At 40.2% G+C, this 26927-nt stretch overlaps 3 protein-coding genes across 8 annotated transcripts in view; 1 reads left to right on the plus strand and 2 right to left on the minus strand.

The window, feature by feature from the left end:
• Positions 1-26927, minus strand: part of nup188 (nucleoporin 188) — a 192141-nt gene that overhangs the window by 47356 nt on the left and 117858 nt on the right. The window lies entirely within an intron of this gene.
• On the plus strand, positions 750-26589 carry LOC110989593 (uncharacterized). 2 transcript variants are annotated; one of them, XM_022254094.2, is made up of 8 exons: positions 750-846; positions 18018-18170; positions 18922-19189; positions 19620-19780; positions 20630-20755; positions 21224-21374; positions 22939-23066; positions 23901-26533. In XM_022254094.2, exons 1-8 carry the CDS (start codon positions 841-843, stop codon positions 24219-24221), a joined length of 1314 nt encoding a protein of 437 aa, XP_022109786.2. In that variant the 5' UTR covers positions 750-840; the 3' UTR covers positions 24222-26533. The 2 variants fall into 2 exon arrangements, with proteins under 2 accessions (XP_022109786.2, XP_022109787.2); XM_022254095.2 differs by lacking the exon at positions 750-846 and adding an exon at positions 17520-17822 and having other exon boundaries at positions 23901-26589.
• On the minus strand, positions 4403-5956 carry LOC110989595 (melatonin receptor type 1C-like). The gene has a single exon (XM_022254097.2). The coding sequence runs from the start codon at positions 5948-5950 to the stop codon at positions 4976-4978; it is 975 nt and encodes a 324-aa protein (XP_022109789.2). The 5' UTR covers positions 5951-5956; the 3' UTR covers positions 4403-4975.

Here is a 26927-nt window from a genome sequence, read left to right on the forward strand (position 1 = left end):
GATGCTGGTATTTCACTTGATGTTGCTTGTGGCCCGCAAAGTCAAAAGATCTCCCTCAACCTAGAACATTTGGCAAGTTTCTGACAGCCACCGCAGTAACCACAATTCTGGTGATGTCACCACTGGTTAAAACTGAAAGTTGCAATTGGTCAGCTCAGGTGAAGGCTTTGTAACATGAAATCTCTGTGAATTTATCTTTTTTTCAATCTACTAATTGGCACTACGACAAATAATAGGCAGTACCACTGTGTCCATTATGGCATGCATGGCTAAATTGACTGAAAAGGGCTTTTTATTTAATTAAATTAATGAGCTGTCCAGACAGGAGGTTGATGTAAGATTATATGATAATAACATGCAACTAGAGTAAAAGGAAATGCGATGCCAGTGAAGCTGATCGCTTTTCTATTCTGATGATATTGTTGACTTGGCAACATGCACAGTTACTGCCTTTCTGGGAAGAAGCTATCTTTAATTTATGATATTACAACATATAATGCTTTTATCAGTACAGTATACATGTAGATACATACAATCAACATGAAAGGCTTGGCTATGCGCCAAAGTACACACTCTGGTGTATTCCACGGGGCAGTGCGCATGCGACAAAGGATAGTCGGTACTGCAAATCCCATACTGATTGTTGTATGAAAGCGTATCAAGCATCCCATGAGACAGTCAAACATGGGGAAAAATAAAGATAAAAAGAAAAAAACCCAAACCAGTTATTTAATTATCTGCTTTCAGCCATTTTGGTACATGGATGCATCTTCTGCACACCTTCTCTGAGGATGGTGGGCTCAGCATGCTGTCTGTGTCACCCATGCTGAGCATTCAACAATGAAGGTATGCAGGTCTGACCTATACTTGTGTGTACGTACTGTGATCTTGAAGGCGTACCTGGTTCCAAACCACATTTTAAAAGCAACAAAGATCAAACTGCAAATTACATTCTGTGGAAATCAAAGAACTTTTTGTGCACAAGAAATGTACTGAATTTGTCATTTAGGTCAAAGGCTGAATAGTGAATACTCTGTCGTATCATGGAGGAATGTGTTCCTTCCTCCATGGTTGGTTGTATCAGGAGGAATCTTTTAACCATATGCTGCCAGGGAGTCCGGTTTCGGGTACATAGGCTTTTAACACAAGACCGGGGAGCCCGATGCTGGACAAAATAGCTGGGCCTTATAACAAAAGACCATACTCAGAACAAAAGACGGAGCTGCTTGGAATTGCCAACATTTTTTTCAGTTGTCAATAGCAGAGGAAATCCATCCTTATTTTGAGAGATTATACCACTGTTTGTGGCATTCAGCACGAGCGGATTACCACTGGGGACTAAAACACTCCAGCGATGAGCAATACATACCGCTGCATGCTAATCTGGCTCCCAATGAAAAGACGCCAGTAGCGCACTGTGCCAATTTTGGGAACAAAAGAAAATTACATAACACTTCACAATCTGGGCTCTTTCTACATGGCAGCAGGCCTGGCTGAAATACGCAACCATCAATAGATGTCTGTCAGATTAAAGTAGTCACCAGAGAGTTATTTGAATGGGTGTAAACGTCCACTAAATGAAGCTATGATTTTTTGAAGAATTTTGAGAATGGAAAATCTTGAAAATCTCCCGGGTTTATGTCATGATTTGATCAACTTGGAACAAACAGGTCCTAAGGCACTGGCTCTGTTCCAGGGCTAGTTGAGTACAAATTTGTTTTGCCCTTTTTCAAGTGTGGTTTATTCTTTGGTTGAATCTGCATTTATCGATCAGTTGGTTAAGTAACAACCAGTTAATGGGCTAAGGCTACAGGTTCATAATTTCCACAGAAAATCCCAGGATAAGTAGAGTGACTGCCTGTTATTTTCTCAGATGACTTTAAAACAACAGCGCCATCAGTTGTCAGGATTGTAGTTGGAGGGGGAGGGGACATTTCAAATAATTTCTACCAAAAACAGATGTCTGGTCAACTATGCAATTCAGACATCTGCACAAAATACGTTGTGATGGGCATGCTGTTTCAAGATCCCTCAAATATCTTCCGACTCGGTCCACTCACAACCCATTTCATGACAGTCATGTTCACACAATATTCATCAGATAGAAAAGTATAAATCACAGTGTTCAAAACTTCACAAGACTGTTTTATTGACAAAGGTTTTGTTGAATATGAAAAGAAACGTGCTAACAATTAAGTGCTGTAATATCCAATGCAGAAAGCAGTAACAATGCTTTGCCTCAATGTACATGGCTTTTCAGAATTTCCAAGATATAAAAATGCTTACATTAGATGTCAACATGCATGACTCAAAGCAAGTAATTTTCCATGACAAATTTAAACATCCCAAGAAAATGACTTGCATGTATCACAAGACAGCTAAAGTTTCCTCCATTTTAAAGCCTATCATCAACATCAAAATTACTACAGAAGTTTGATACGTACATTTCTGTACATTTGTGGGGTGAAACTTCCAACGGTCAACAAATTTCAGATAGTTAGACCCAAAGGTATTACTCATGCTATAAGCTGGTTACAAACATCAATTGCAGTGTAATGAAACTATTACAAATGAATTCAAACTGAAATGCTTTCTTGATAGCTATTGATTTAACACCCAGATAAATGACAGTTTCTAGTCTGTTTTCAACAGAACACATGGCTTTACCACATTTCTAAGGGTTGGAGAAAAACACACTTACCACACATGCATCTGCTACACAGCATGTTGTCGAGTAAGAAAACATGCATAAAGTATATGGATTTTGCAGAATAATGGACACATGTCCACCAAAATGTACAGGATGATGTTACCATTTATGGCATTACTTGACTCCAGGGGACACGGTATCGAGTGGGTATAACTGAAAATGTTCAAAAATAAATAACACTCTAAACTAGAGTTTGAGTCTGTTTTGCACATACATGTAGCACACTTGGAGGTGTTTCCCGCTTTTCAGAAGTGTTTTAGGCCTTCTTGTTACATTAGCTGTGAGAAAAATTGGTAAGCTGTCAAAGGGCGCCAATTAAAGATTTTTAAATCCATATTAAATAAGTTGCGGATGTCACCGCGAGGTCATTGTAATGGGTACTTTTAACTCACAGCAACTTTGAATCTATGAATTAAGTATCAAATCAATCTGTTTTGGAAAAGTACAAAAATTACTTGCAGAAGAAAATAGGAACAAATAAAGTCAGTCAACCTCATTCATAAGAGCACTGTTTATAAATCAACATTCTGCTTGTGACGAGGAAACTTCCTTTGGTCTTCACTGTATTTCACTCCCGATGGCACAAGGTTCCCATTATATTAACGGGAACTGCAAACTCTAAAGGACCTCTTATTAAAGAGGTCCACTAGAATAAAAAATCAATAAAACTCAACCCTTGGCATAAATTCATATTTACAATGCAGAACACATAAACATCCCCCTACAAAGTTTGGAGGCACCTGGATGCTGTTTTCATGCAAAACAGAAATGTACCATAACAATGATGTTTTCATTAACATCACAAAAATTTCCACAAAGGGCTCATGTTAACTCTTGGTTACAGAGATCTTGCAGAAAGGAATTTTGTCACCATCTTATTTTGTTAACTAACAAAATTCCCTGCCAAGCCCATGCCTATACCTTTAATTTTTGGATCGCAAACAAGACTTGTTTTAATGGCTTTAGTCATTGTGACCTTTACCTTTGACCTGTCAGGCTTACATGCAACAAGCTTGTGGGATTACCCGAAACAATGTACAACTACAAGCCATATTTGAAGATCCTACCCAATGTATTTCTCAACTTACCAATATCAAGCTGATCTTTGAATTTTCAGCCCTGAATGCGCAAGGCTTCCCAGCATTATTAACCATACAGGCGATTTTCCATTTTCAAAATTCTTCAATGAATCATAATTTTATTTAATGGGCATTTACACCCACACGAATGTCCGTCTGGTGTCTACTCTAATCTGACATACAACCTCCATTGATACCCAAGTATTTCAGCCAGGCCTGCTGCCCTGTAGTGAGAGCCCAGAATGGTAAGGTGTTACATAATTTCCTTTGTTCCCAATGAATGCCGGTGGCGTCTTTTCAAATGCAGCTGGATTAGCATGCAGCGGTACTGTATCGCTCATCGATGGGGAGCTGGAGCACTTTTGTCCGTGGTGCTAATCAGCAGGTGCACTATGCCCAAAACAGTGGTATACTGTTTCAAAACAATGACGGATTACCTCCGATAAATGTAACCTGAGCAATTTCAAGCAGCGGGTCTTTTGTTCTGAGTACGGTCTTTCTGTTATAAGGCCCAGCTCTTTTGTCCGATTTCAGGCACCCCTGCTATGCATACAAACCCAAGGTACCCAAAACTGGCAGCATATGGTTAAGAGCAATCCACAAACTAAATTGCGATAGTCTTCCCAGGATCATACACGAAGTAATTCTCAACTTATTGCGCTGACAAAAATATTCTGGACACACAAGCACCCGCACCCACATTTGCTTATATAACTGAGGCCCCCTATTGTTCCTCTTAATAATACTAATGCTAATACTTTGACCTTATTTTGGAAGGCCACCTGTATGTCTTATGCACGACTGTCAATCAGGAACCCTCGGTGAATCAGGGACTCCATTGTCCTCTGTTGTTCAGGATCCCCAATGGAATGTAAACACAAAGACACACCCATGGAAGGGCAAGGCAGAAATTTGATCGGCTATCGAATATTAAATTTTGGTTCTAATTTGAATATTCGGATACAAGATTGAAAGGGAAAATATTCATATCTTATAACCACAATGGCATTCTAGTTTAGGGTGATTCAAGGCAACTAATATGTCCAAAAGCAAACTATAGAATTTATCCTCAAATGTAGAAACAGATTTGTAACAAATATCATGAATTTGTAGGCGAGATGTGAGCTTTGTTTGTTATGACTATACACATTCTTAGACCTGGAACAGAAGTTTGACTATCGTCATTTTAAGATCGCTTGCAGAACTGAAAAGAAACCCTTTCTGGTATGTCTTTCCATTTCCCACGGATTATGCAGCAAAAAACCACCCTGAAGTTAGGGTGCTTGGCTGCATAAATAAGTGGATTCACACAACTGTTAGCCAGAAAGATTGCAAAAGATGCACGCCGAAACCACATAGGCATAGGACTGGAAAGCAATAGCTTTATGCACGAGGGTACATAACACAACATGAAGACACACATGACAAGTGCAAGATTCTTGGTCACTTGTATCTGGAGGTTGCTGTCAGGTCGGACTCGCTTGGTGTGGGTGCGGATGTGACAAAGAATGCTGATGTAACTCAAGAATATGAGGGAGACCTGAATCGGCACTGATAAAGCGAAGAAAATGAAGTTAAACGGATATGCTTGTAGGTGCTTGGGATAAAGTGAGAGCCATGTGCAGAGGGAAGCATCAAGATTAAAACCCATTTCCACAATACCAGTCAAAGCTGAGCAGATCACAACAACCAAGGGTACCAGCCAAGTCAGGATAACCCCAGCCAAGGTCCGTCGCCTGTTGAACATGGTCCGGTAAGTTGACTTGCTTTTGGTGATCATGACGTACCTGTTGATGGCAATACAGGCCAGGTTGTTCAGGCTGCAACCAGTGCAAACTGCCAACAAAAAGCCTGCAAATTTGCAAGAGGAATTGACCAGGGGCCAGTTGTCCTCACTTAGTATAGCTGCTGCATTGATAGGGATGACACAGACGCACGTCAAAAAGTCAGCTACGCTCAGGTTTAGCACAAATATGTTTGTAGCATTGCGGAGTTTCCTGGATAGGATCACAGCGGTTATGACCAAGGCATTGTCAACAGTTCCCACTACAGAGATGATACCAAAGATAGCAGCAAAAACCTGCCGCTCACTGTAGGATGTGCACACCTCCTCACGGCAACCAGACGAGTTATGTGTCAAGTTGTCTTTATCTTCATCCATCTTTTCGCAATGTTTGTACCAATAGCCTATGATGGCCTGTTTCCTCAAAATAATTAATGCAAGTCAACGTTGTCTGCCGGAATAGTTTTTCTTCTGCCCAGCAGTTTCTGTATGTTCTCACCAAAACATGGCTGCCGAATGAGAAAGAAGTGACCAAACCATACTGCATGTGAGAAGCAAAGAGATGTGGTGTACTAACTAGGACAAGTGCTCAATGTTCAAAGAGTTTATTTAGCTCATCAGGTCCCTGACAACAACAAAGAGTTACTTGACCTCCAAGCAACCACACCTGCCAAGTCATAAACAGGTAACAGGGTACTGACTAATGAGCGTGTCACACATACGCATCATTTTGTCGATGCTCCCAAACTACACAGATGGCCTATGGCTGCAGAGTCAAAACATCTCTTTCCAACAAAGAAGCTGGGGTTCTTCTCCACCTTGAATGGCTAACTTGCTGACAGTCCTCCCAGTCAACCCAACTGTGGCAATGTCACAACCGGTCCACAATCCCAGTCTTACAATTGGTCAGTTGAACGGAAGGGAGAAGGCTGTTACTAAGATTGCTCAGAGTATTTTCTGCACATAAATCTGTGGACTTGGTTCAATCTGTTTACCAACACTGGATATATTTCCCTTTAGAATGACTCTGATAACAAGCCATTAAAAAGCAGTGATAATGCCACAGTAATACTGCCATCAGCAGCAGCACTGTGACTTTTTTGTTACAAAAGCACCTACGTCAGCGGTTATGCTTGGCTAGACTGAAATATCTGATTAATGAGCCAGCTGGACAGAAATCGGATAAATCAATTACAATAACATAAGACATGAAGAAATGAAGATGTAATGGCAGTGATACGTAGCACTTCTTGTCAGCTTGATATTGTTTCCTCTACAACGTGTAGAGTTACAGCCCCTCCCTGAGAGGAAGCGGTCATTTTATAAAGTAATGAATTATGATGAATAATGCCATTATCAGTAATAATGTATCAATAAATTTGCTCTTGATGCAGAGGATTTGGCCGCATGTCATCGCACTAGAAAAGGGCCATGTTGGCGAGGACAGTGGTTTTCGATAGAGAATTTTGTTCGTAATGGGGCAATAATGCGGGACAAACACATTTCATAATTTACATCTGAGCTGGAGATGAAATATGTTTGTATTTCATATCACAAAATCCACAATGAAGTTCTCACTCCATCTCATTTTTTTCCCTTTCTGTCTTTGTTGCCAAAAGTTTGTAAGTCCTCCCATATACACAACATATAATTAATGAGTACTATCGCGTGGTGTCTACTCCTCCGTAATCATGCAAAAATAGAACAGGGTGAAACGATTTGGAACAGTCGCTGTCAGACTATGTGTATCCCCTGGTATGACGCTTTGCACATCAAATACAGGGCGTGTGTTTGTGAGCCAGCACAATGCAGTTCCCACCAAAGAGTCACTGAGGCTAGGAATTCTGTGCCCTCTCTTTGGTTGATTGTGAAATATTCACAAATTTGTGGTGCAATTCAGTGCACCCTCTACTGAGCGTGATCAGTGAGGTTTATAAAAAGACTTATTCCTTAACCACTTGGTGCCAGTTGCAGTTATCAATGGTGATGATGCTGGGACGGGATAATTATCATTTTTTTCTGTTTTCAAAATTCTTCAAAACTTCATATCTTCATTTACTGGACACTTACACCCACATGACAGACTGTCTGGTTTCTACTCTAATCCGACAGACAACATCTATTGGTGCTGGAGTATTTCAGCCAGGCATGCCGCCTTGTAAAAACAGCCCAGATTTTGCGGTGTTACGTAATTTTCTTTAGTTCACAAAACTGGCACAGTGCACTGCTGACCTCTTTTCAATTGGGGCCAGATTAGTGTGCAGCGGTGCTGTGTGGCTCATCGCTCCGGTGTTGAAGTGCTTTTGTCCCCGGTGGTAATCTGCTCGCACTAAATCCCCAAAACTGTTATATACTGTTTCAAAACAAGGCTGGATTATCTCCACTATTGAGAGTGAAAAAATGTTGATAATTCCCAACAGCCTGGTCTTTTGTTATGAGTACGGTCTTTTGTTACAAGGCCCAGTTCCCTTTGTCCGATTTCGGAGACCCCAGCCACAGGTATAAAGAATATGTGGACCGTATCCGAATCCCCGGCGGCAAGTGGTTAATACATCTGGAAGATCAGTTTGCATAGCTCAGTGGTTTAAAAGCTTGTTTTGTAAGCCAAACATTAGTGCTTTGATTCCTGCCCAGACTATATTTGTTGCAATTTGTCCTCGTGTCTCCTCAAAGTATCTGCAAGAAGTTGGCACTTTAGAAACACTAAGTGAAGCCCTTTAGAAACACTAAGTGAAGCCCTTTAGAAACACTAAGTGAAGCCCTTTAGAAACACTAAGTGAAACCCTTTAGAAACACTAAGTGAAGCCCTTTAGAAACACTAAGTGAAGCCCTTTAGAAACACTAAGTGAAGCCCTTTAGAAACACTAAGTGAAGCCCTTTAGAAACACTAAGTGAAGCCCTTTAGAAACACTAAGTGAAGCCCTTTAGAAACACCAAGTGAAGCATAGAGGGCGTAGTGCAAATACTGTGTGTGTGATATGCAGTAAAGACATGGTTGTATTTGATGTGCCTTTATAGGATCACCACCCTCAGTTGTCAGCAAACAGCTATGGAAGGGAAACTTTACAAAAACTTTCAACCAAACAGGGTATCCCGTCAAATTATGCAGTTTAGACATTTGCAAAACATACAGTGTATGTCCTAATGTGCCATTTACATGCAAGTTCCACACCAATTATCTTCACATGGTCCTTCATTTACGTACTAACTCACCAGAACCAAAATCAAAGTTACTGTGAAGAGCTTTCTACATCATTTAGCACAGACGCAGAGAAATGGTGCATACGTGTACATTATATATTCAGTTCTTTGGGAGAAACAATTGGTGTTAATTAAGCAAAAAACTCAGGAACTATTTGCTGAAAATTGTTGGTAAAGAAAACAACCCTGGCGGACTGTTTCTGTAAGTATTGCACATCTCAAAGCTTTTTGACAGAGTTTCTTCAGAAATTTGCCTGTAAGGAATGACTGAAATTCCAAATATGATCCAATTTATGAAAAATACATAAAGGTATATGCATCTTGGAATCTTATCTTTAAAAGACTCTTCTAATCTCAACATATCATAAACATATGGCTTAAATAACCACTTACTAAATCAAACACTGAATCAATACAATTACTGAATCTGAAATCACATGTACAGTATTGAATGTATGCGTAAAGCCATGCACTGTCTCTAAAAATGCCAGAATTACACAATGTATTTTCCTAATTTGGAACAAAAAAGACAGCTGGAAACAGAAACATTCTAGTATACAAATTCTGACTGCTTCATGTAGTATGGTAAACCTGGCCTCCTGAGGTGATCCATGGAGAATTGTACTGTATTTTCCCGAGGAGAAGCCAACAGAAAATAAAAAGGCTCCACGGATCACTGAAGGGGACTAGTGTCACTACATCATAGTATTAAGCAGTCAATATTTGTTTTGTAACAGTTCTCCCACAGATTCTGCTTGATTCAAGTCCTACTCCCTAGGATGTATGCACAAAATCACATCAAATTTAGGTGATTCAGGAGTGTTTAGGTTATTAAAAGCGATAACTGATTAATCTGATCTACATGTAACTACATATAAAATATGACTACTGAATAAGATAAATGTACATGTATTTGTTGTTAGAAATTTAAAAACACTTTTCCAAAATACCCCTTCACCAAATCTTTGAATCCAGCTCTGCAGCACTAGCTCTTTGGAAAGCATGTAGTGCGCAACATGCACACCGGAATGCATTTCCTTTTAATGCTGGTGGTAATGCATACAGTGCTGTGGTTGCTACAGGTATAGTTTTTTGACCGTACACAACCAGATAGCTAAAATAGTGAATGCCATGTGACTGGCTCTCAGCCAATCAAGACACAGAATCTCCATGTAAGGTGTAATGGTAATACATGCCTGTTAAAAGAATAAATCATACTGTAAGATTTTTGGGTTTTGAGTTTCCTTTTTACTTGTAGCTTGGGTTCTAAATGACTGAAGTTCATAATAGTATCAATTTTTTTTGAAACACACAAATTTTTAAAAATCTGGAATTTCTAAAGCTCTGAATGATAATACACATGCAGCTTTGATCACTGTCTACAAAATTATTAACCAATAAATCAGTGTATGTGAATAACGCATGGAAGTACACATAAAAGCCAAACTGCACAAGTTATCTTCCAGATTTCCAACAAATAAAACAGCAGAAGAGAAAAATAGGGGACGGTTTGTTTCGGAAACAAGTGGAGCCCAGAAACTTTGATTAGCAATGCCATAAAACTTGTTACTCATAGTCCTTGATCAAAACCACAAATAACAATGGTATTCTGCTGTCAATACATACATGAACTGGCTTGATAGCATGTGACTGCATACATGTACATTGTGGACAGGTTTTCTCACAATATTGTATAACAAATACATCATGCTTGTGTGCTGTACATAATTAAAGTCATGTAACAGTAAGCCTAAATTGCCACCTACGGTAAATACATGCATATGACAGACAATATGATAGTTGGGCAAATGTTAATCTGATGATTTCAGACAACCTCAGTATTCTGCAAATGCCCAGAATCTGGGATCTTTTGTTTGACCACATTTAATGAAAATGGTGACCTTCAAAACTAACCAAAATTTGGCCATTCATGAACGGTACATTGCAACTGAAAGTGAACCTGGGAATGGGAATGTTTTCATGCTTTTTCTGTTCCATGGGAATTCATTAATCATTAGAGTTTCAAAAAATGTGAAAACAATTTCCCAAAAGTGAGAAAACATTTTCACACCTTTTCACAAAAGGTTTTCAAACTAGTGCAAAAATATATTCATGCCTTTTCACAGCAGTGGGGAACATATTTCACATCTTTTCACACAAGAGGAAAACATTTTCCTGCTTTCTGAAATGCCATCGTGAACAGGAAATCTTTTCACAAATTTTCCCATTACCATTCAGTGATAACCTTCAATTTTAATGCACTGTAAAAGCTGTGCAAAAAGTCGATGAGATTTAGAAGAGAAGAAGAAACCAGAGGTTTATGACCATGCAAGAGCTGTTCTGAACAGACTAAGGAACTGTGTGTGTTTCTAGAAATGAAACAAGCACAGCAGAAAAACTACAAGAAATACAACGTGATTAATCTTGATCTTTAATATTTTTTCTTTTGGGTTATCCACAAATGTTTATAACGCTGCACTGAAGGACACTAAAGACCTGTGTGGCAGAATCATCACAGAAGATGAAGCTGAAGATGGACATGATCAGAGGTGCAGTGTGTGCAATGGCACAAGGAAGTAAGCTACCAGGGGACAGAAATCAGAGGCATGTTGAAGGCCACTGGTGTTTGATTCGGCAACTTCAATTTGTGAAATTTTGTCTATTTTCAGGTGCAAGTGTAGGCAGAGATTCAACACAAATCCCACTTCAAATAAGCCCAAAAGCAGGCAGCAGAGCCCATCACTTGTGCACAAAACAAAGTTTGACACCACCTAGTGAGAATGTCTCTAATCAATCAAGCAAGACTCAAACATCATCTAGTCGGTATCCACTAAGAAAGGACAGAATGGGCTTTCAGACTATGTACAAACATCTGGAAAACGTTCATTAGTGACTAACCAATTCAACCCCAATCCCAGTTTCCTTTCTTAACCACTTCCTGCCGGGAACTCCGGAATCGGAGACGTATGGTTTATATGCATGGCCGGGGTCTCCAAACTTGGACAAAGGAAGCAGGGCCCTGTAACAAAAGACCGTACTCCGAACAAAAGACCAGGCTGCTGGGCATTACCGGCATTTTTCACTCTCAAACGTGGTGATAATCCAGCGTTATTTTGAAACCGTATACCAGGGTTTGGGGCATTGAGAGCAAGCGGATTACCATCGGGGACAAAAGCGCTCCACCACCACAGCGATGACCCACACAGCACCGCTGTACGCTAATCTGGCCCCTATTGAAAAGCGGTCAGCAGTGCACTAAACAAAAGAAAGTTAGATAGCACCGCACAATCTGGGCTCTGGGCTCAAGGCTGCAGGCCTGGCTGAAATACTCGGGCGTCAATGAAGGCCACCTGTCAACTTAGAGTAGGGCCTAGAGATTATTTGGTACAGCTATAAACAACCGTTAAATGAAATGATGAATTGTTGAGGGATTTTGAAAACGGAAAAAATGACAGTCATGCCGGCCCAGCATCATCAACATTGAAAAATGCCCCGGCATGAAGTGGTTAACATGCAGAATGTGTAATACAGACAAGTTGTTTGTGTCAACACTCAAGGAATATAAAATCCTTTAAACATTATCTGAACTTGGATGCCCAACAACTTGACATCTCCCTTGTCATATCCACAGAATTCCAAAAGCTCTTGAAATGTTGTCAAACTTTCTAGCACTTTTCTGGGATCACATGCAGAATCGGCATGAAATTTTCTCTGGTATGTCTTTCCATTTCCCGTGGATTATGCAACAAAAAACGACCCTGAAGTTGGGGAGCTTGGCTGCATAGATGAACGGATTCACACAACTGTTAGCCAATAGGAATGCAGAAGATAAGTGCCAAAACCACACATGGTTAGGAATGGAAAACAACAGATGTACACTTGAAGGTACGTAACACAGCATGAAGACAAACACAACAAGAGCAAGATTCTTGGTCACTTGTATCTGATGATTGCTGTTGCGTCGGACTCGCTTGGTGTGGGAATGGACATGACAAAAGATGCTGATGTAACTCAAGAATATGAGGAAGACCTGAATTGGCACTGATAAAGCAAAGAGAATAAATGGATATGCATGAACGTGCTTGGGACCAGCTGGGGCCCATGTGCAGAGGGACGAGTCAGGATTAAAGCCTGTTTCCATGATGCCACTCCAAGCTGGGAAGAGTGTGCCAGCCAAGGGTACCAGCCATGTCAGGATAATCCCTGCCAGGGTTTGTCGCCCACGGAACATCTTCTTATAGGTTGACTTGCTTTTGGTGATCATGACGTACCTGTTGATGGCAATACAGACCAGGTTGTTCAGGCTGCAACTGGAACAGAGTACCAGCAAGAAGCCTGCGAGTTTGCAGGGGGCGTTAGGCAGGGGCCAGTCATCCTCATTTAGTACAGCGAAGACGTTGATGGGGATGGTATAGATGCATGTCAAAAAGTCAGCTATGCTCAGGTTTAGCACAAACATGTTTGTAGCATTGCGGAGTTTCCTGGACAGGATCACAGCGGCTATGACCAAGGCATTGTCAACAGTTCCCACCACAGAGATGATGCCAAAGATAGCAGCAAAAACCTGCCGCTCACTGTAGGATGTGCACACCTCCCCATGGCAAACAGACGAGTTGTCTAGGCTGTCCATCTTTTTACAATGTTCACATAGACAGGAAGATCTGTCCCCACCCAAAAAAATTGGCTAAAGAAAAAGCCTGCAATGGACAGTTTTCAATAAGTTGATCAAAACAGGAGTACTTTGTTCCTGCAGAAAAAAAAGTCCCTTCTGTAGGTCTCGAACAGAATCCAATAAGCTTTCAATCTGCCCAATAAAGAGGTTTTGGGCCTCGAAGCAAAATGAGCGCTGCACGCCCACCAGGTTGTCACAAGGCAACAATATACAAGCGAGTGAGCATGTCACACTTCAACTTGCATCATTTTTCAATATTCCTTGACTAGACAAAGACCTGTTGCTGGTATCCAACCATAAAACGGCAAGTTGCTGACAGTCATTCCAGCTATAACTGCGATGATGTCATCATTGGTTAAAAAATCCCAGCTGCGATTGGTCCATTCATCAGGAAGGATGAAGGCTGTGCTACGTGATATCTCTGTATTTTTGTCTGTAAATTAGACCTGGGACTTTGTTTAATCTACGCACTGACACCGGATTTATATTGCCAGTGGCACTGACTGCTTTTCTATTCTAATATGGTTGACTTACTGCCTTTCTGAGAAGAAGCTATCTGTAATTTATGATATTCTGACAAATAATGAATAATGCTTTTATCAGTGGATGATACTAGTATACGTACAATCAACATGAAAGGTTTGACAGGCTGCCACAGCACATACTGTTATTTTATTGTATTTTCAGTTTTTTCTCTCTTTTTTACGCACCGACAGTGTGACTGCTAGTGTGTTTAACAACACAGTGCAGGTGACAATTGCTTGGCTATCAAATGACAATAAAATATGGCACAAATCAATCTGTGAAGACGTGTTAAAAGCCAAGTTGAGGACTTTTTTTCTATCCTCATGTTTATGCCTTCTGTGATGTTTAGGCCTTCTGCAACACAGAGTTATCTATTGCTCTTCTGGGATGATAGAATTCTCGTTTTTGGGTGAAATACTCAAAATAAAATAATATATGAACTTTTCAGGTGTTAGCAGTAATGCATGTAAATGCTTTTGTATATGTGTCGTCACACCAGGTTTTCCCATGTGCCATAAGCCATATTCATCTGGTGTCGTTTGGAGATTGCAATATTTTTCAGGACGTCAGAGCTGAGATGCATTGCTGAAACAAAGGAAAAATTGTCAAAATTGAACCCCAATTTATAGAAAGAATAAAATGCTTAAAATAGGAAATAGGAAACAGCAGAGAATATGGTACAAAATGCAGCAAAGGGGGCCAGTAAGTCACTGTCACCTTCACCAAGTTTTCCTGATAGTTCTGCATTTTTGCCATACCTTGAGTACACAACAATCTGATCTTCATGGGCATCTGCACGGGGGGTCTCTGCAAGAACTTGATTGACACCATAGAGTGATTTGGGAGGGGGGGTCAAATTAAACCTCTGTTCATTTAAAGGTGTAAAACTGGTATATTTTGTTCCATTTTTGACTAAAAAAGGAGACAACTTTTGTTACCACTCAAACTACAGCCTGCATGCTGATTCACATGTGTGAAATGTTCTTGAATGTTGAAAGGACTACAGAAATGTGTAACCTTGGGGGGGGGACACTGCTAACGTGACTGGCCCCCTTTACCGCGTCTTGCATCATCCACTGTATTGTGAATTTTACTCTTAGGCCCTAATAGCTGAGGGAGGGGCAGACTCCATCCCACGTAAACTTTCTCTGATACAGTCACAGTACACTTTTTCTATTGTACCAAGCCTTCAGACGTTGTTAGACCGATGTTTCATGGTCATTTTGACATCAAGTGTATGCCAATTGGACATAAATTGCTCTCTCAAAATGTGTATTTCTGCAAAGGCAGGTCAGTTAAAAAACCTTCACTTTTCCCACAGGACATGCACTCAAAAGCACATGGGCTGAAATGCACGACAGCTGACACGGTAATACTATCAACACAACTGCCACATCCAACTGACATTATCACCTTGGACAAGGGATGTACAGCCTTGTCTCCCCCAATACCATAGGCCTCCCACATGATTAGTTCTTTCAGGGTTAATTTGTCTTGAAGGCCACTTAGTGGAACACACAGCCAAACTGAAAAGAGCTGCTTTGCTTTTTTTCAAAGCAGAGAACTTGTTTAAAAATTATTAGGCAGAAGTGATCAAGTTGCAAGTACCAGAAACTAAGAAACTGTTGACTGAAAGTTTTTGGAAAAAAAAGGAAAGATAAAAAACTGAACTAGAATTGGAACCCTGAAATATTCCTTCCCTGAACAGCAAGGCTTTGTGTACACTTCATAAAGTAAAGGGGGATGAAGAACTTAAAATAAAACCGGCCGGACCATCTCTGCGGTTTCATACCATGACAGTGAATGTACTGCCTGCCTCTGAAACAGCCAACTAGCGGCTTACACTTCATGGCTCATGACCCTGACATACACGTCCTACATTGAGTATCCATAGCCATATCCACATTGAACATCTCAGCATGCTGTCCTAGCAATTTTCTGCCTCTGCTAGAATTTGGTTTCATTCATGGTTCTTTGCTTTCAGTCTGTGGTTGAAGTGCAGGGATTTTCCCAGTTTGGTCCCAATCAGTGATTGGTGGTCTGTTCCCCCCCTCCCCTTTTTGTTTCTTATTGAGGGAGAGAGAAGGGTGAAAATATGATCTGGTCTGCTTTCTGCATCTCAGCTCAACCATGTCAACATAACCACAACTGAACAGCGTCCTTTGCAAAACAGTGAGTGACAGTGGCTTGCTCTCACTGCTTGATGAATAGTTGCCAGGCAACATGTCAACAGAATCCCAGTAAAAGCATCCTCTGGTACATTTTTAGGACCCTGGAAATGGGTTGGAGGGTTTGGCCATTTGGTTTTCACGAATTTGAGGGATTTCGCAAGTTTTACCTGATTTCCATATGAAATTCTGAGGAAATTATACACTACAAAGAATGCATGAAGAGGTGTTATCCAAGAACATACGTATGAATCTTGAATATAACATGTTCCAGCTTGATAACATGGCAACATTCTATTACCTGGGATATGTAATTCCTAAGATATTGGCCTGTAAAGACGGCACCTTTAAGATGGTGTCACATGACAATGGCTTTAGGACGGCATCAAAACAACAGTTTCTTATGTCAGCTTGTCCACTGAAACACGTAATAAGTATCAGTAGCGGAGTCCTCGAGAACCTAGGAACTTAACACCCGGCCAATGGGTCTGTTTGTTCCAGGAGGATCCCGATCGCAAGTTGGTGATCCAACATTGGTTGGTTGGTTGGTTCACTGACACCAGAACCCCCAATGGATGGTGTAAACCAGCCTTGTGCCATGGATGGAGATCCTGATCCGTGTGAAACAAACAGGCCTATAGTTTGCACTGATTATGATCTTTCTGGCATGGGGCCACCTTATAGAAAATACTGCTAGACACAGAAGTAATCAATTAGCAGGTGAGGCTTTGGCTTTTGACACTGATATTGGCCAAAAGAAATGCAGACCCAGAAACAATTGCATCACTCGAGAGACAAAGTCCAAGGTTGCAACCCAAAACTTGTTGACAAATGTCATTTTCCCCTCAATATTCAACAGTTTTTTACAGCCACTGCTCCCTCTTCAGATTGTGATAGAAAGTACCCACTAAAATTGTCTACAAACTTTCTGCCAATTAAAGTGGTGCTGAATTTGCTCACACCAACCTTCGGTTCTCATTTTGGTTGGAACAATGATATCACAGAGGCATAACTGAAGTTGTGAAAATGCCCAACCAAGGACTAAAGCAGAAACATGTTTTCCCGTCACCGGTGCACAAACACACCCCTGGAATGTTGTCAAAAGGTGACTCGGTTTCAATCAGTACTGGAGGTGCAGGGATTTTCCCAGCTCAGCCCTAGTCAATCTTGAGCATTTCACTTCTTTTTTTCTCAGGACAACATGTATTAATAAACTGTTTGTTAACGCCTACATGCACTGGGCTCGTGCTTTCACTGTCTTTGCTCATCCATGTCAAAACAACTGTGCTGTTGGTCCACCTGAGTTGCATGCACTCTAGCACGCTTTGATAACATTTGCCGACGTGTCATTGTAAAGATCATGATAGTAAATCCATTTGAAAACCTCAGTAGGTGGTCTGGTTCCTAATTAGTCCTCCTCTCCCCCATCAAAGACGTGAATTGCTTTCAGCTCTTGCCCAAAATGCAGGGATTTCCCTAAATCAGCCCCTCATCAATGTTAGACTTTTCATTTTTCCTGTTTTTGAAGGAGAGAGAGAGAAGTGCACAGATGATACCCTTTACAAACTTTTTTGTAATACCTCTAGAGGAACTAATTGTTAAATCCAACGCGCACCTGTTGTAATTCCTCTGTAACAACACAAGCACACATACAAAGGATACAGCAAACTCCTCTACATGAATTGTAAGAACATTTTCATTGGTTGCTAGGGGTAAACTGTCAATACAGTTTTCTTGTTTCTTCGGAATGGCTTAGAATTTAGTCTTTCTCCAGGAGGGTATTTAAATGTGTGTGTTATTGAAGATCAAGCCAGTGTGGTAAAAAGCAGTAAACCACAGAACTGACTGATACTTGACACTGAGAACACTTCTTGCACAGGTTCGCAGGATGGCGACAGCAGATGATCACCAAGCACAAGGAGTAAAAGCGGACGACAGCGCATATGAAGGTTTCTTTGCAACTACTGACCTCCAGCCCAGGGAGGTAGAACGACGAAAACAAGACCAAAACTGGGACATACTGCAGTCTGAGGTAATGCATCGTAACAGCAACGCCGTATCCAGCTTTTGGTGTTGGGGGAAAATTCAAAAGCAAATGCAGCTTCAGGCTCATTCAACATGATGCTGGAGGAGAAAACAATATCAAAAACCTTATTTGCGATCCTTACATCCTGGCTTTTATTTTATGGTGTTGTTTTCTTAGGGGATTAGTTACTTTTATTTGATACCTATTGAGTATTCTTTGCCAAAAAAAAAGTTGCCCCCTTCTCGTCTCCTCATACGGCAATGCATCATAGGGTTATGCTGATTATTTTGACATGCAGATACTCAACCATTTATCAAATATTTGGTCTTTTCAAAATGATTTGCTGGTAAAAGTCATAAAAACAAAGAAGGGAAAAAAATTAAAGTATCTGATCTATCATTTTGTTACAAAATTATTTTTCTAAAAGATGTTACCAATAGATTTAATAAAGGTAGCTACATGCATCCCCAATACGGGCCAAAAATACCTTTTCTTGTGTCCATTTGCATACTTTGGTAAAAATATGTATATTTTATTTTTGTTTTGTGAGAATTTGGTACAGCCGAACATTTCAAAAATAAATCAAATGGAAGGTCAACATTCAAATATATGTTCAACAAAACAAACTGGCTCCACTTGAACACGTCAAATGACTTCTCCCCATCTCCCCTCCCTCCCTGTGTTCTATAAAGAAAACAAGACTGAGAATTTTGTTCTTAAAGATGCTTTTTCGTGGGTTTTTTTCCTTTGATGACAGGGCAAAATTTCTTCCAAAACGTTGTCCCTATCTAACTGCGACCTTAAGCAACTACCACGTGAGGTTCTACATATGACAGAGCTCAGCAGACTGTACCTGACCTACAATGACTTGGGCGAGCTGCCTGATGTCTTCTTCAAGCTGAAAAACCTGACCATCCTGAATCTGGGCTTCAACATTTTTCGGCATATTCCGCCTGTGATTTTCGAGCTGAAAAATCTGGTGGTACTGGTCATGAAGAACAATGGGGTGACACATGACCGAATAGGTAAGCTGGACTATCAGGTTTTGTATCTGTTAGCCTTCTACTGCATTAGCATTGTAAGATTTGACAGATTACATAGTAAAGTTTTTTAAGTTGGATTGCACAAGATTCTGTGACAACAAAACCTTTCAGTAGGCTTGCTCTATCCAATTTCCAACTCTTGATGATGGACTATTGACAATACAATGACCCCACATTTGCAAAAAAAAAATCTATACATGCGTGTCTGTAAAGCAAGCAATTAATTCTGCACTTTTAAAGGGCACACACTCCCCGAAATCTGAACTAGGTCCCCTTTTTTGACTAAATGTAATTAAGAAATTGAAACTTCAAACCATCACCACCTTGCGTAGAATGGATAAAAATAAATAAAGGACCATGACATTTGATTTATTCTGGAGAGGATTTTGTGGATTTTGAATGACATACTCAGGCAAAGGTATCAGCCGGTTGACAAACCTGGAAGAAATCTACCTGGACAACAACAAGCTGGAGGCATTTCCAGAGAAACTCTGTGACCTTCCAAGGTTGAGAATCCTGCAGCTATCAAATAATGCCATTTGCAAGATTCCAGACAGAATCAGCAAAATGAAGGTACAAGATTTTACCTCACTCCTTGAAAAATTATTCAGGGTGTAGGATTTAGGGAGGGCATTAAAGGAGGTTGAGCTCTTTGCAGGGCAAACTAGAGGACATTTCATGTTTACTTAATTTTTTTTTGAGGGGGAGGGGAATGAAATGCCTTTTATGGACCTTTTCTTCTTGATTCTTGGTTGCAATTCCTCCAAAATACTCCTTGTGAAGTTTTAACAGGAGGTGGTGGAGGATGGACTTATGATGAAACCTTCAAAAATGAGCTGTCTTAAATTTAACTGCATCTGTTTGTGTAACTAATGTAGGGTAGACATGGTAGAGACAATTCCATGCTTTGATTGTACACGGAAGAATGAATTTTGTACACTTCCGAGTTTGTGGCTGGTATTACAAACTGAGTTGAGTGACCTCGTCTGCTCCAAGCAGATTTTGACTTGGTGTGGGCTTGACAATTTACGTTGAGATTTCCATGTTGCATTTTGTAGAAGCAGATCAGGTGGTGTGCTTCACGTGTGCTCCATTCAAGTGAGGCAAAAATAAAATTAATAAACAAAATTCTGGTGCAAGATGACTTCAACTTTTTTGCAAAATAACTATTACCAACCTACGCAGACAAAAGGCTTTTTAGCACAATGCGGTGAAACTTCTGTATTATATTGCCACATCTGGGTTGCATTATACAATGTGCAGCGAGGTGTACCATGTACATGTACGATAGGTTGATTTATGTTTACCTATCCTGAAAGGTGTTTTCTCGGGTGAGAATTATGTGGCAGAAATCTGTTCAGCACTGAAAAATCTAGGTACTACTTTATAAATCTTTCTCTTTTGTTTTGTGGGGCATTTTAGAAGTTGCAATATCTCAACATGCGATCTAACCGACTGACGGTGGTTCCTAAAACTGTTGGAGAGCTACAGTCCCTAGAAATGGCTTGCTTTGCCCAGAACATGATCCACACATTCCCGTTTGAGAAGGTAAGTTGCATTCCATTTGCATCTGCCTTGAGAAGAAGCACCTCTTTGGTAAGAAGAGACATCAGTGGGGAATGTTCCTTTTGTTGGTAGCGACATGACCGTAGCATGTGCATTTCATCCTTTGTGGACCAGCGAAATGCAGATCCCACCAAAGGAGCCTCTGTAGCTAGGAAAATTGTACCCACTCTTGGTCCTACTCAGGCCAGATAAAGCCAGAAAAGTTAAGTTTGGCAATCACAAATGTGAAAATGAGGATGGACATGTCGTCCTGCATGTATGCATTTAACACTGTACTCTATGGGCATGACGTGCTCCTACAAACTTCATAGGAATCATTTTTTTCTGGATGATGTGTTAATTGAAACTATTACTGTATATAAAAAATCCAAACAAGAGGTGCACTGCCCCATCCCCATACCTGCAACAGTGGTCAGGGTTACCACAGGGAACTCTCAACTTCTTCCACAGGTGGAGAAACTCAAGAGACTCCGTGACCTCTGCCTGTATGCCAACAGACTCAAAGTCAGAGACAAAATTGAGCAGTGCATGCACCTACTCGCCAAACAGGAGGGAATGCTGCGTGCTGAGGAGAATCGATGCTACCTTCCCAGGCTTGGAGGTGAGTCAGTTATTTCTGAAGTCAATCAACAGACCTTATTCGAAAGGAAGCCATTTTTTATCATGCTCCCTGAATCGATCTTGTTGAATGTAATCTGTCAAATGGGGTGGTGCCAGACTATGTTCATCACTTTCATTTTTTAAACACTGCTTAAAACATTCAGATTTAGTCAATCCCAAATTTTCAAATAATTCATCATCATAAATGAAATTAATCTGTGACAAACCTTTTTTCCATCACTATCATATTTATGCTTAGGCTCCAAAAATAAAAGGTAAACCTCAATGTCAATTCAAAATGGCCAACTCATGAAAAGAGTCTACACGTATTCATTCAGCTGGTGGTGGGGGGATGTGGTCAAAGCACCACCCACGTCGTACATGGATCCACAGCACTTTCTCAACTTTGTGCACATTTATTGATACGTATACACTGAACATGCATGTTGTCACAAACATAAAAGGTCAAATGTAGATGTAGAAGATACAATGCCATATTCCTAGTGTCCTGATGGACAATTCTGGGCACCCACGGGCTTGTCTAGGTCACAGACACAATTGATTTGGCTAAGACTGGATATAAACATATCTGCCAACAGAATACGTATCAGTGGTGTTGATTTGTGCCAGAAATTGGAGGATGGGGGATAGAGAAAGGTGGGGAGGGGATAACATTAAAATCTGAAAAGCAGGGGAGGGGAATGACATACATGTAATATGACCCTTTAGAGGTCAATGGTCATGATATCAATGTACATGTACACCTTTAATGGGTATTCCATGTGGCAGATTTATGGCTTTTTAAATCATTTTCCCTTTTTGAGTGACACAGAATGCATTTTAGTTGTTGGAAGTCTGAAAAATTCTTTACAATGCGCTTCAAATTTTTGCTCACCACAAAAAGTGGGGGGAGGGAGTGATTCAATCATCCGTCCTCCACCTAAAAAGTAGGGGGGATATATACCCCCACCCACAGGATTAGTGCCCATTATCCATGCTTCTAGCAGTCGGCATTGTTTATATCTGTGCTTTACTGCCCATTGTAATGCATGTACATGTACATGTGTGTACACATGTGCACAGTCCCATGTTTTAGCATTGTGATTTATTTCCGACCGTACTTGCAATTTATATGTACATGTATCTGGGAATAATTAGTAGTTTCAGGTTGAATTAGATTAAAAGTACTGTTAAATATTTCCAGATAATAAACAAATTATTATTAGCATTACAAGTATTTGTAGCTAAATTCAAGCCATTTGAGTGCCACAAAATAGACCTGTCATTCAACACCTACATCAATATATCAAAGTTTTCAAACACAGAAGCAAAGAAGCTTTTTCCTCTCCTAAGGCCGGTTTGTACTTCAAGTGAATGGAAAAGCAAAGCAATTTTGACTACACGAAACTTTACACATCAAAATTTACTCTAGTTGAAGTGTTTGTAAACTTTGAGAATTCACAGTACAGTACAATCATTTGATCTTATGTTCCTGAACTGTGTTCCTGTATTCCTGTTTGTGCCAAGTGTGCACCAGACTTCACAAAAGAACTATTTGTGCACAGGGGTGTGTGATGGCCCTTTCAAAGTGTGGCAGCAGGACATTCTGTGGATCCGTGACAACGATGTGAAAGTGGTAGCCTGGGTGCACGATATGGCAGAGAGGCTCGAAGACAACCACGTCATTTCAAAAGTAGGTACCTTAATCTCAAATTTCAAGCAACTAAACTTTGACCACATGCATTTTAATGACGTCAAAGGGCCATGTATTTCCATACAGTGAGGACTGAAGTAGCATCACCCTGGGTCTGATCTGTGTCTGATCAATGTCTGATCCAGGTCGGATCTGGATCTGATGCTGGTCTGAATCAAATCTAACCTACATGTACATGTCATAAAACAATGGCTTGCAAAAAATGCCTGATCTTTCTTAAAGCCAATTTTGGAAAACATGCAAGCTTTTAAAGCGACTAAAGTCCCCAGTAGAAAAGCCTTGTACTTGTACAAAGCTAAGGACTGGAAAGGGGGGTATAACAGGTAGAAGAAATTAAACAGCACAAGAAGAAAGCCTCTTCCACAACTACATGTCTGTGGAAAACTGAAAAATATCAACAGACCTCTGTACTGGTGATGCCACACTCATTTTTACGTGTGCTTTCCTATGGTGTTCAGCGGACCACTGGCCCCTACAAGAAAGTGTATGTGGGCAGTTCTGTAAATTAGGGGCTCAAGTGTTTGTCCCCTCAAACCCATCATATGGCTTTGTGAGTTTGGGATGCATTCCTCAATTTCCAAGAGTTATTAAGTAATGCAAATTTTGCCAAACGAATGACTATATTTTGAAATCGACTATATCAGATCTCACGATAGTATGTATAACACAGTCACCAACAATGTCATACTTTGAACCCCTATTTACAGAATTACCCCCATCCTTAGCCTACTGGGGTAATGTCACAGTGTGGAGCACTTTGACACTGTTAATGTTTACAAGAATATGCTGTGGTTTGATATTCTCACTGTATAGAAGTGCAAACCAAACAGGTCTGCACTGCCAACTCTGATGAGGAACAGCCGGATCGTGTGCGTAGTGTGCACCAAGCAGATGTTTAAGAGGCTGGAGGGGGATGAAGACCCGGCAGAAGCCATCAGGAGATACCTGAGTCAGAGCCCAGAGCACACCATCATGACCGTGGCTTACGAGGCCACCGGGATCCACACTCTCCTGATGCCTGATGACAGGCCAAATTTCCACTTGCAACGGACCTCAGATGATGACGGTGACAAAGCGCTGTTCTGCAAATTGTTGGATCATGTGAAGAATGCCCCTCGAATCCGTACGCCTTGAGAAAGAGCTGGGTGGCATTCAAAACCAACGATTCAAGCCTTCTACTAAAACTACTACTAAAATGGAATATGTAAGGAGGCCAATTCACCCTCAAAGTTACTTACAATTATGTCTGATCAGAATTGTACACAAATTCCCCTGGGCAGTGTGTACCTCTTATCGTACATGGTCAAACGTGGTCAACATGAGCAGATTATTATGTGTCATTCCAGTACCTGTGCGTACTTCCATAAAGTTTTGCTTTTGTTTGCATGAATTTTCAGACCTTGAGCTTGTAAACATAATTCCATGACTCTTCCAGGTCAGAGGAACCCTGCTGTCCTCATCTCTCTGACTAAGATTCTCATGCTCTGTTGCTCTACTTTAATTTACATCAGGAGGATTTTCAGGACCCTGGCAAAAAAGAAAGCACTTCACACAGTGAAAGATTTCAGAAGGTTCAAGTGAAAGTGCCGGGGGAGTTACAGTTAAACATTCCCCTCAAGTTTGCATCAGTTGATTTTCAAAGATTTCTGAAAATTGCGCATTATTGTGTGGTCAGGAAAATCTGACGACAAGAGAGTGGCAAAATACGAAATCCTTTTGAACAGATCTATTTTAAGATACATTTATGATCTTGAAAAGGATCATTGTGCCAAGCAAAACAAAATGAAAAGCATAAACAATTTATGGCCTTTTGGAGAGAAATGACAACAAAAATAATGGCTTTTCAACAGAGACTGAAGAAAAGCTTCAAACAGGACTCCAAATGCTTTGTTAGATTTCAACATGGGGATTCACATTTCTGAAATATGATCATTTAAATTTGGAACATTTTATTCAGTTTGACTGCTGTTGTAAGTGGATTACGTCTACATCATGTGACTGTCTCTGAACACTTTGTAAGGATTTAAAACAGGAATTGACATTAAGAAAATTGGATGTACTTAGACTTTGAATGTTGTAAACAAAAACTGACTTTTGCATTGACTACAATTGTGTGAGACAATTTAGCTGGTTTGCTGTGCTGCTTGCATGTTCTGTTTCATGAAGAAAATGCTTAATAGGATGTTAGGTGTGCATGTTGTTTAGCAGAGCAAACACTTTAGACACTTTGTGTTGTCAAAATGGACTGTTCTGAGCAGGATGTTGCGATGTAGAAATTTCCCGTTTACAGTGATTGCAGAATGTTTGGAAGTGAATATTCCTTGGCACAAGTTGAAGTCTGTGCTGCTGTACAAGTAACAGAAAAATTATCCTTAGACTGTTAGTGTTTGGGGTAAATTTCAGCCATTTTCCCTTCAGTACATGGCCCTTCTAGGCAAAATCAATCTGGAACTTTCACAGCATATATTTTGGCACATTTTGTACAAAGAAACATCACAAGAACAGAGAAAACACAGTGTGACAGAAAACACCCAGTATTGTATTTTGGTTGTATCTTCATCTCAATCTCTGCCCTTGGCCCAAATTCATAACACTGCTCAGCAGCCGATTTTCTGATGTCGGAGCCTCTGTCTATATTTTGGAGCAAGTTAAGCAGTTAGCACAGCAAAAGAAACTTAATCCTGAAGGGAAAGATACATGTATTTATGCAAACATCCCAACCAAGAAACAGCGCTAAGGCAGCAGGATGATTTCTGCTAGGGTAAGCACATCATTTTGCTGTTTTATTTAACAGTGGTATGAAGTTGGGCTAGCACTTTCCGACAACACATCAAAGTTGTGTTTAAAATGTGTTTCGTGACCATGTTTTGTTTTTGTGCAGTGGTGACTTGGATGATTGCATTCAAGTAACAATGGAGGTAATGATGAGCTTTATTGGGAATTTTTTGATAAATGAGAATGGCTTCAAACAAAGCAGAAAGGCTAGTTTTAAGAAAAATGTACATGTACAATAATCGATATTGATTGCTGTGAAAAACTGATTACAGCTGTTTCTAGGTAGAATGGACCACTTGCAACTATCAAAACAATAGCTGATCAAATTGGCTCAAAGAAAGTAATGTCTTATGCTATTACTTTGGAAGTTAGATTGGATTTTGAACAGGATCATTAAGTAAAACTGACAAAACATGACAAAGTAACTTGTGAATTGATAATAATACCCATAAATACTGCTTACCAGTAATATGGTTTCATTCAATCTGTATTCAATTATTTTAATTTCAAAACTTCATTAAGTCAATGATAATAATTTGGCTTTGATAATGACAATTTCATAATGGGTTTTGCCCTTGCAATAATGTGTATATCCACAATGAGCAAGCTTGTGATTTTTTGGTAACTCTGAGAACACACTGAGAATACAGCACTTGTGAATATAATTTCCCAAATATGATGAAGTCCTATTTTGGTACGGTACCTTCTAGAAGCCCACCCTCTCACAGTTGCCTACAGTCAGTTTCAACAGGTTTTATACAGTGCAATGCAGCTTCATGAGTCAATACAGCGCAAGATGAGGTTTATGGACACCTGGTACTCTTTTTTATTGAATAAGTTGAATATTTTATCCTTGTGGAAAAACTGCATGACTTTTGAATAGATGCGTACATGTACAGCATATCACATTTGGGAGTTCTTGCATTTGGCTTTGCACGGGACTCTGCACTTAACAATCCAACTGACTTCCACTGGCTATCCCTATTGCCGAGTATAATTCAGCCTAAATCTCTTAGAAAGAGTTGACAAACCCATCTCGGAGCATTCCTGGAAAGGTTGAAATCT

The sequence above is a fragment of the Acanthaster planci genome, linkage group LG11 (genome assembly GCF_054643075.1).
Source record: "Acanthaster planci isolate LZ-2023a linkage group LG11, COTS_SCS, whole genome shotgun sequence".
Lineage (NCBI taxonomy): Eukaryota > Metazoa > Echinodermata > Asteroidea > Valvatida > Acanthasteridae > Acanthaster > Acanthaster planci.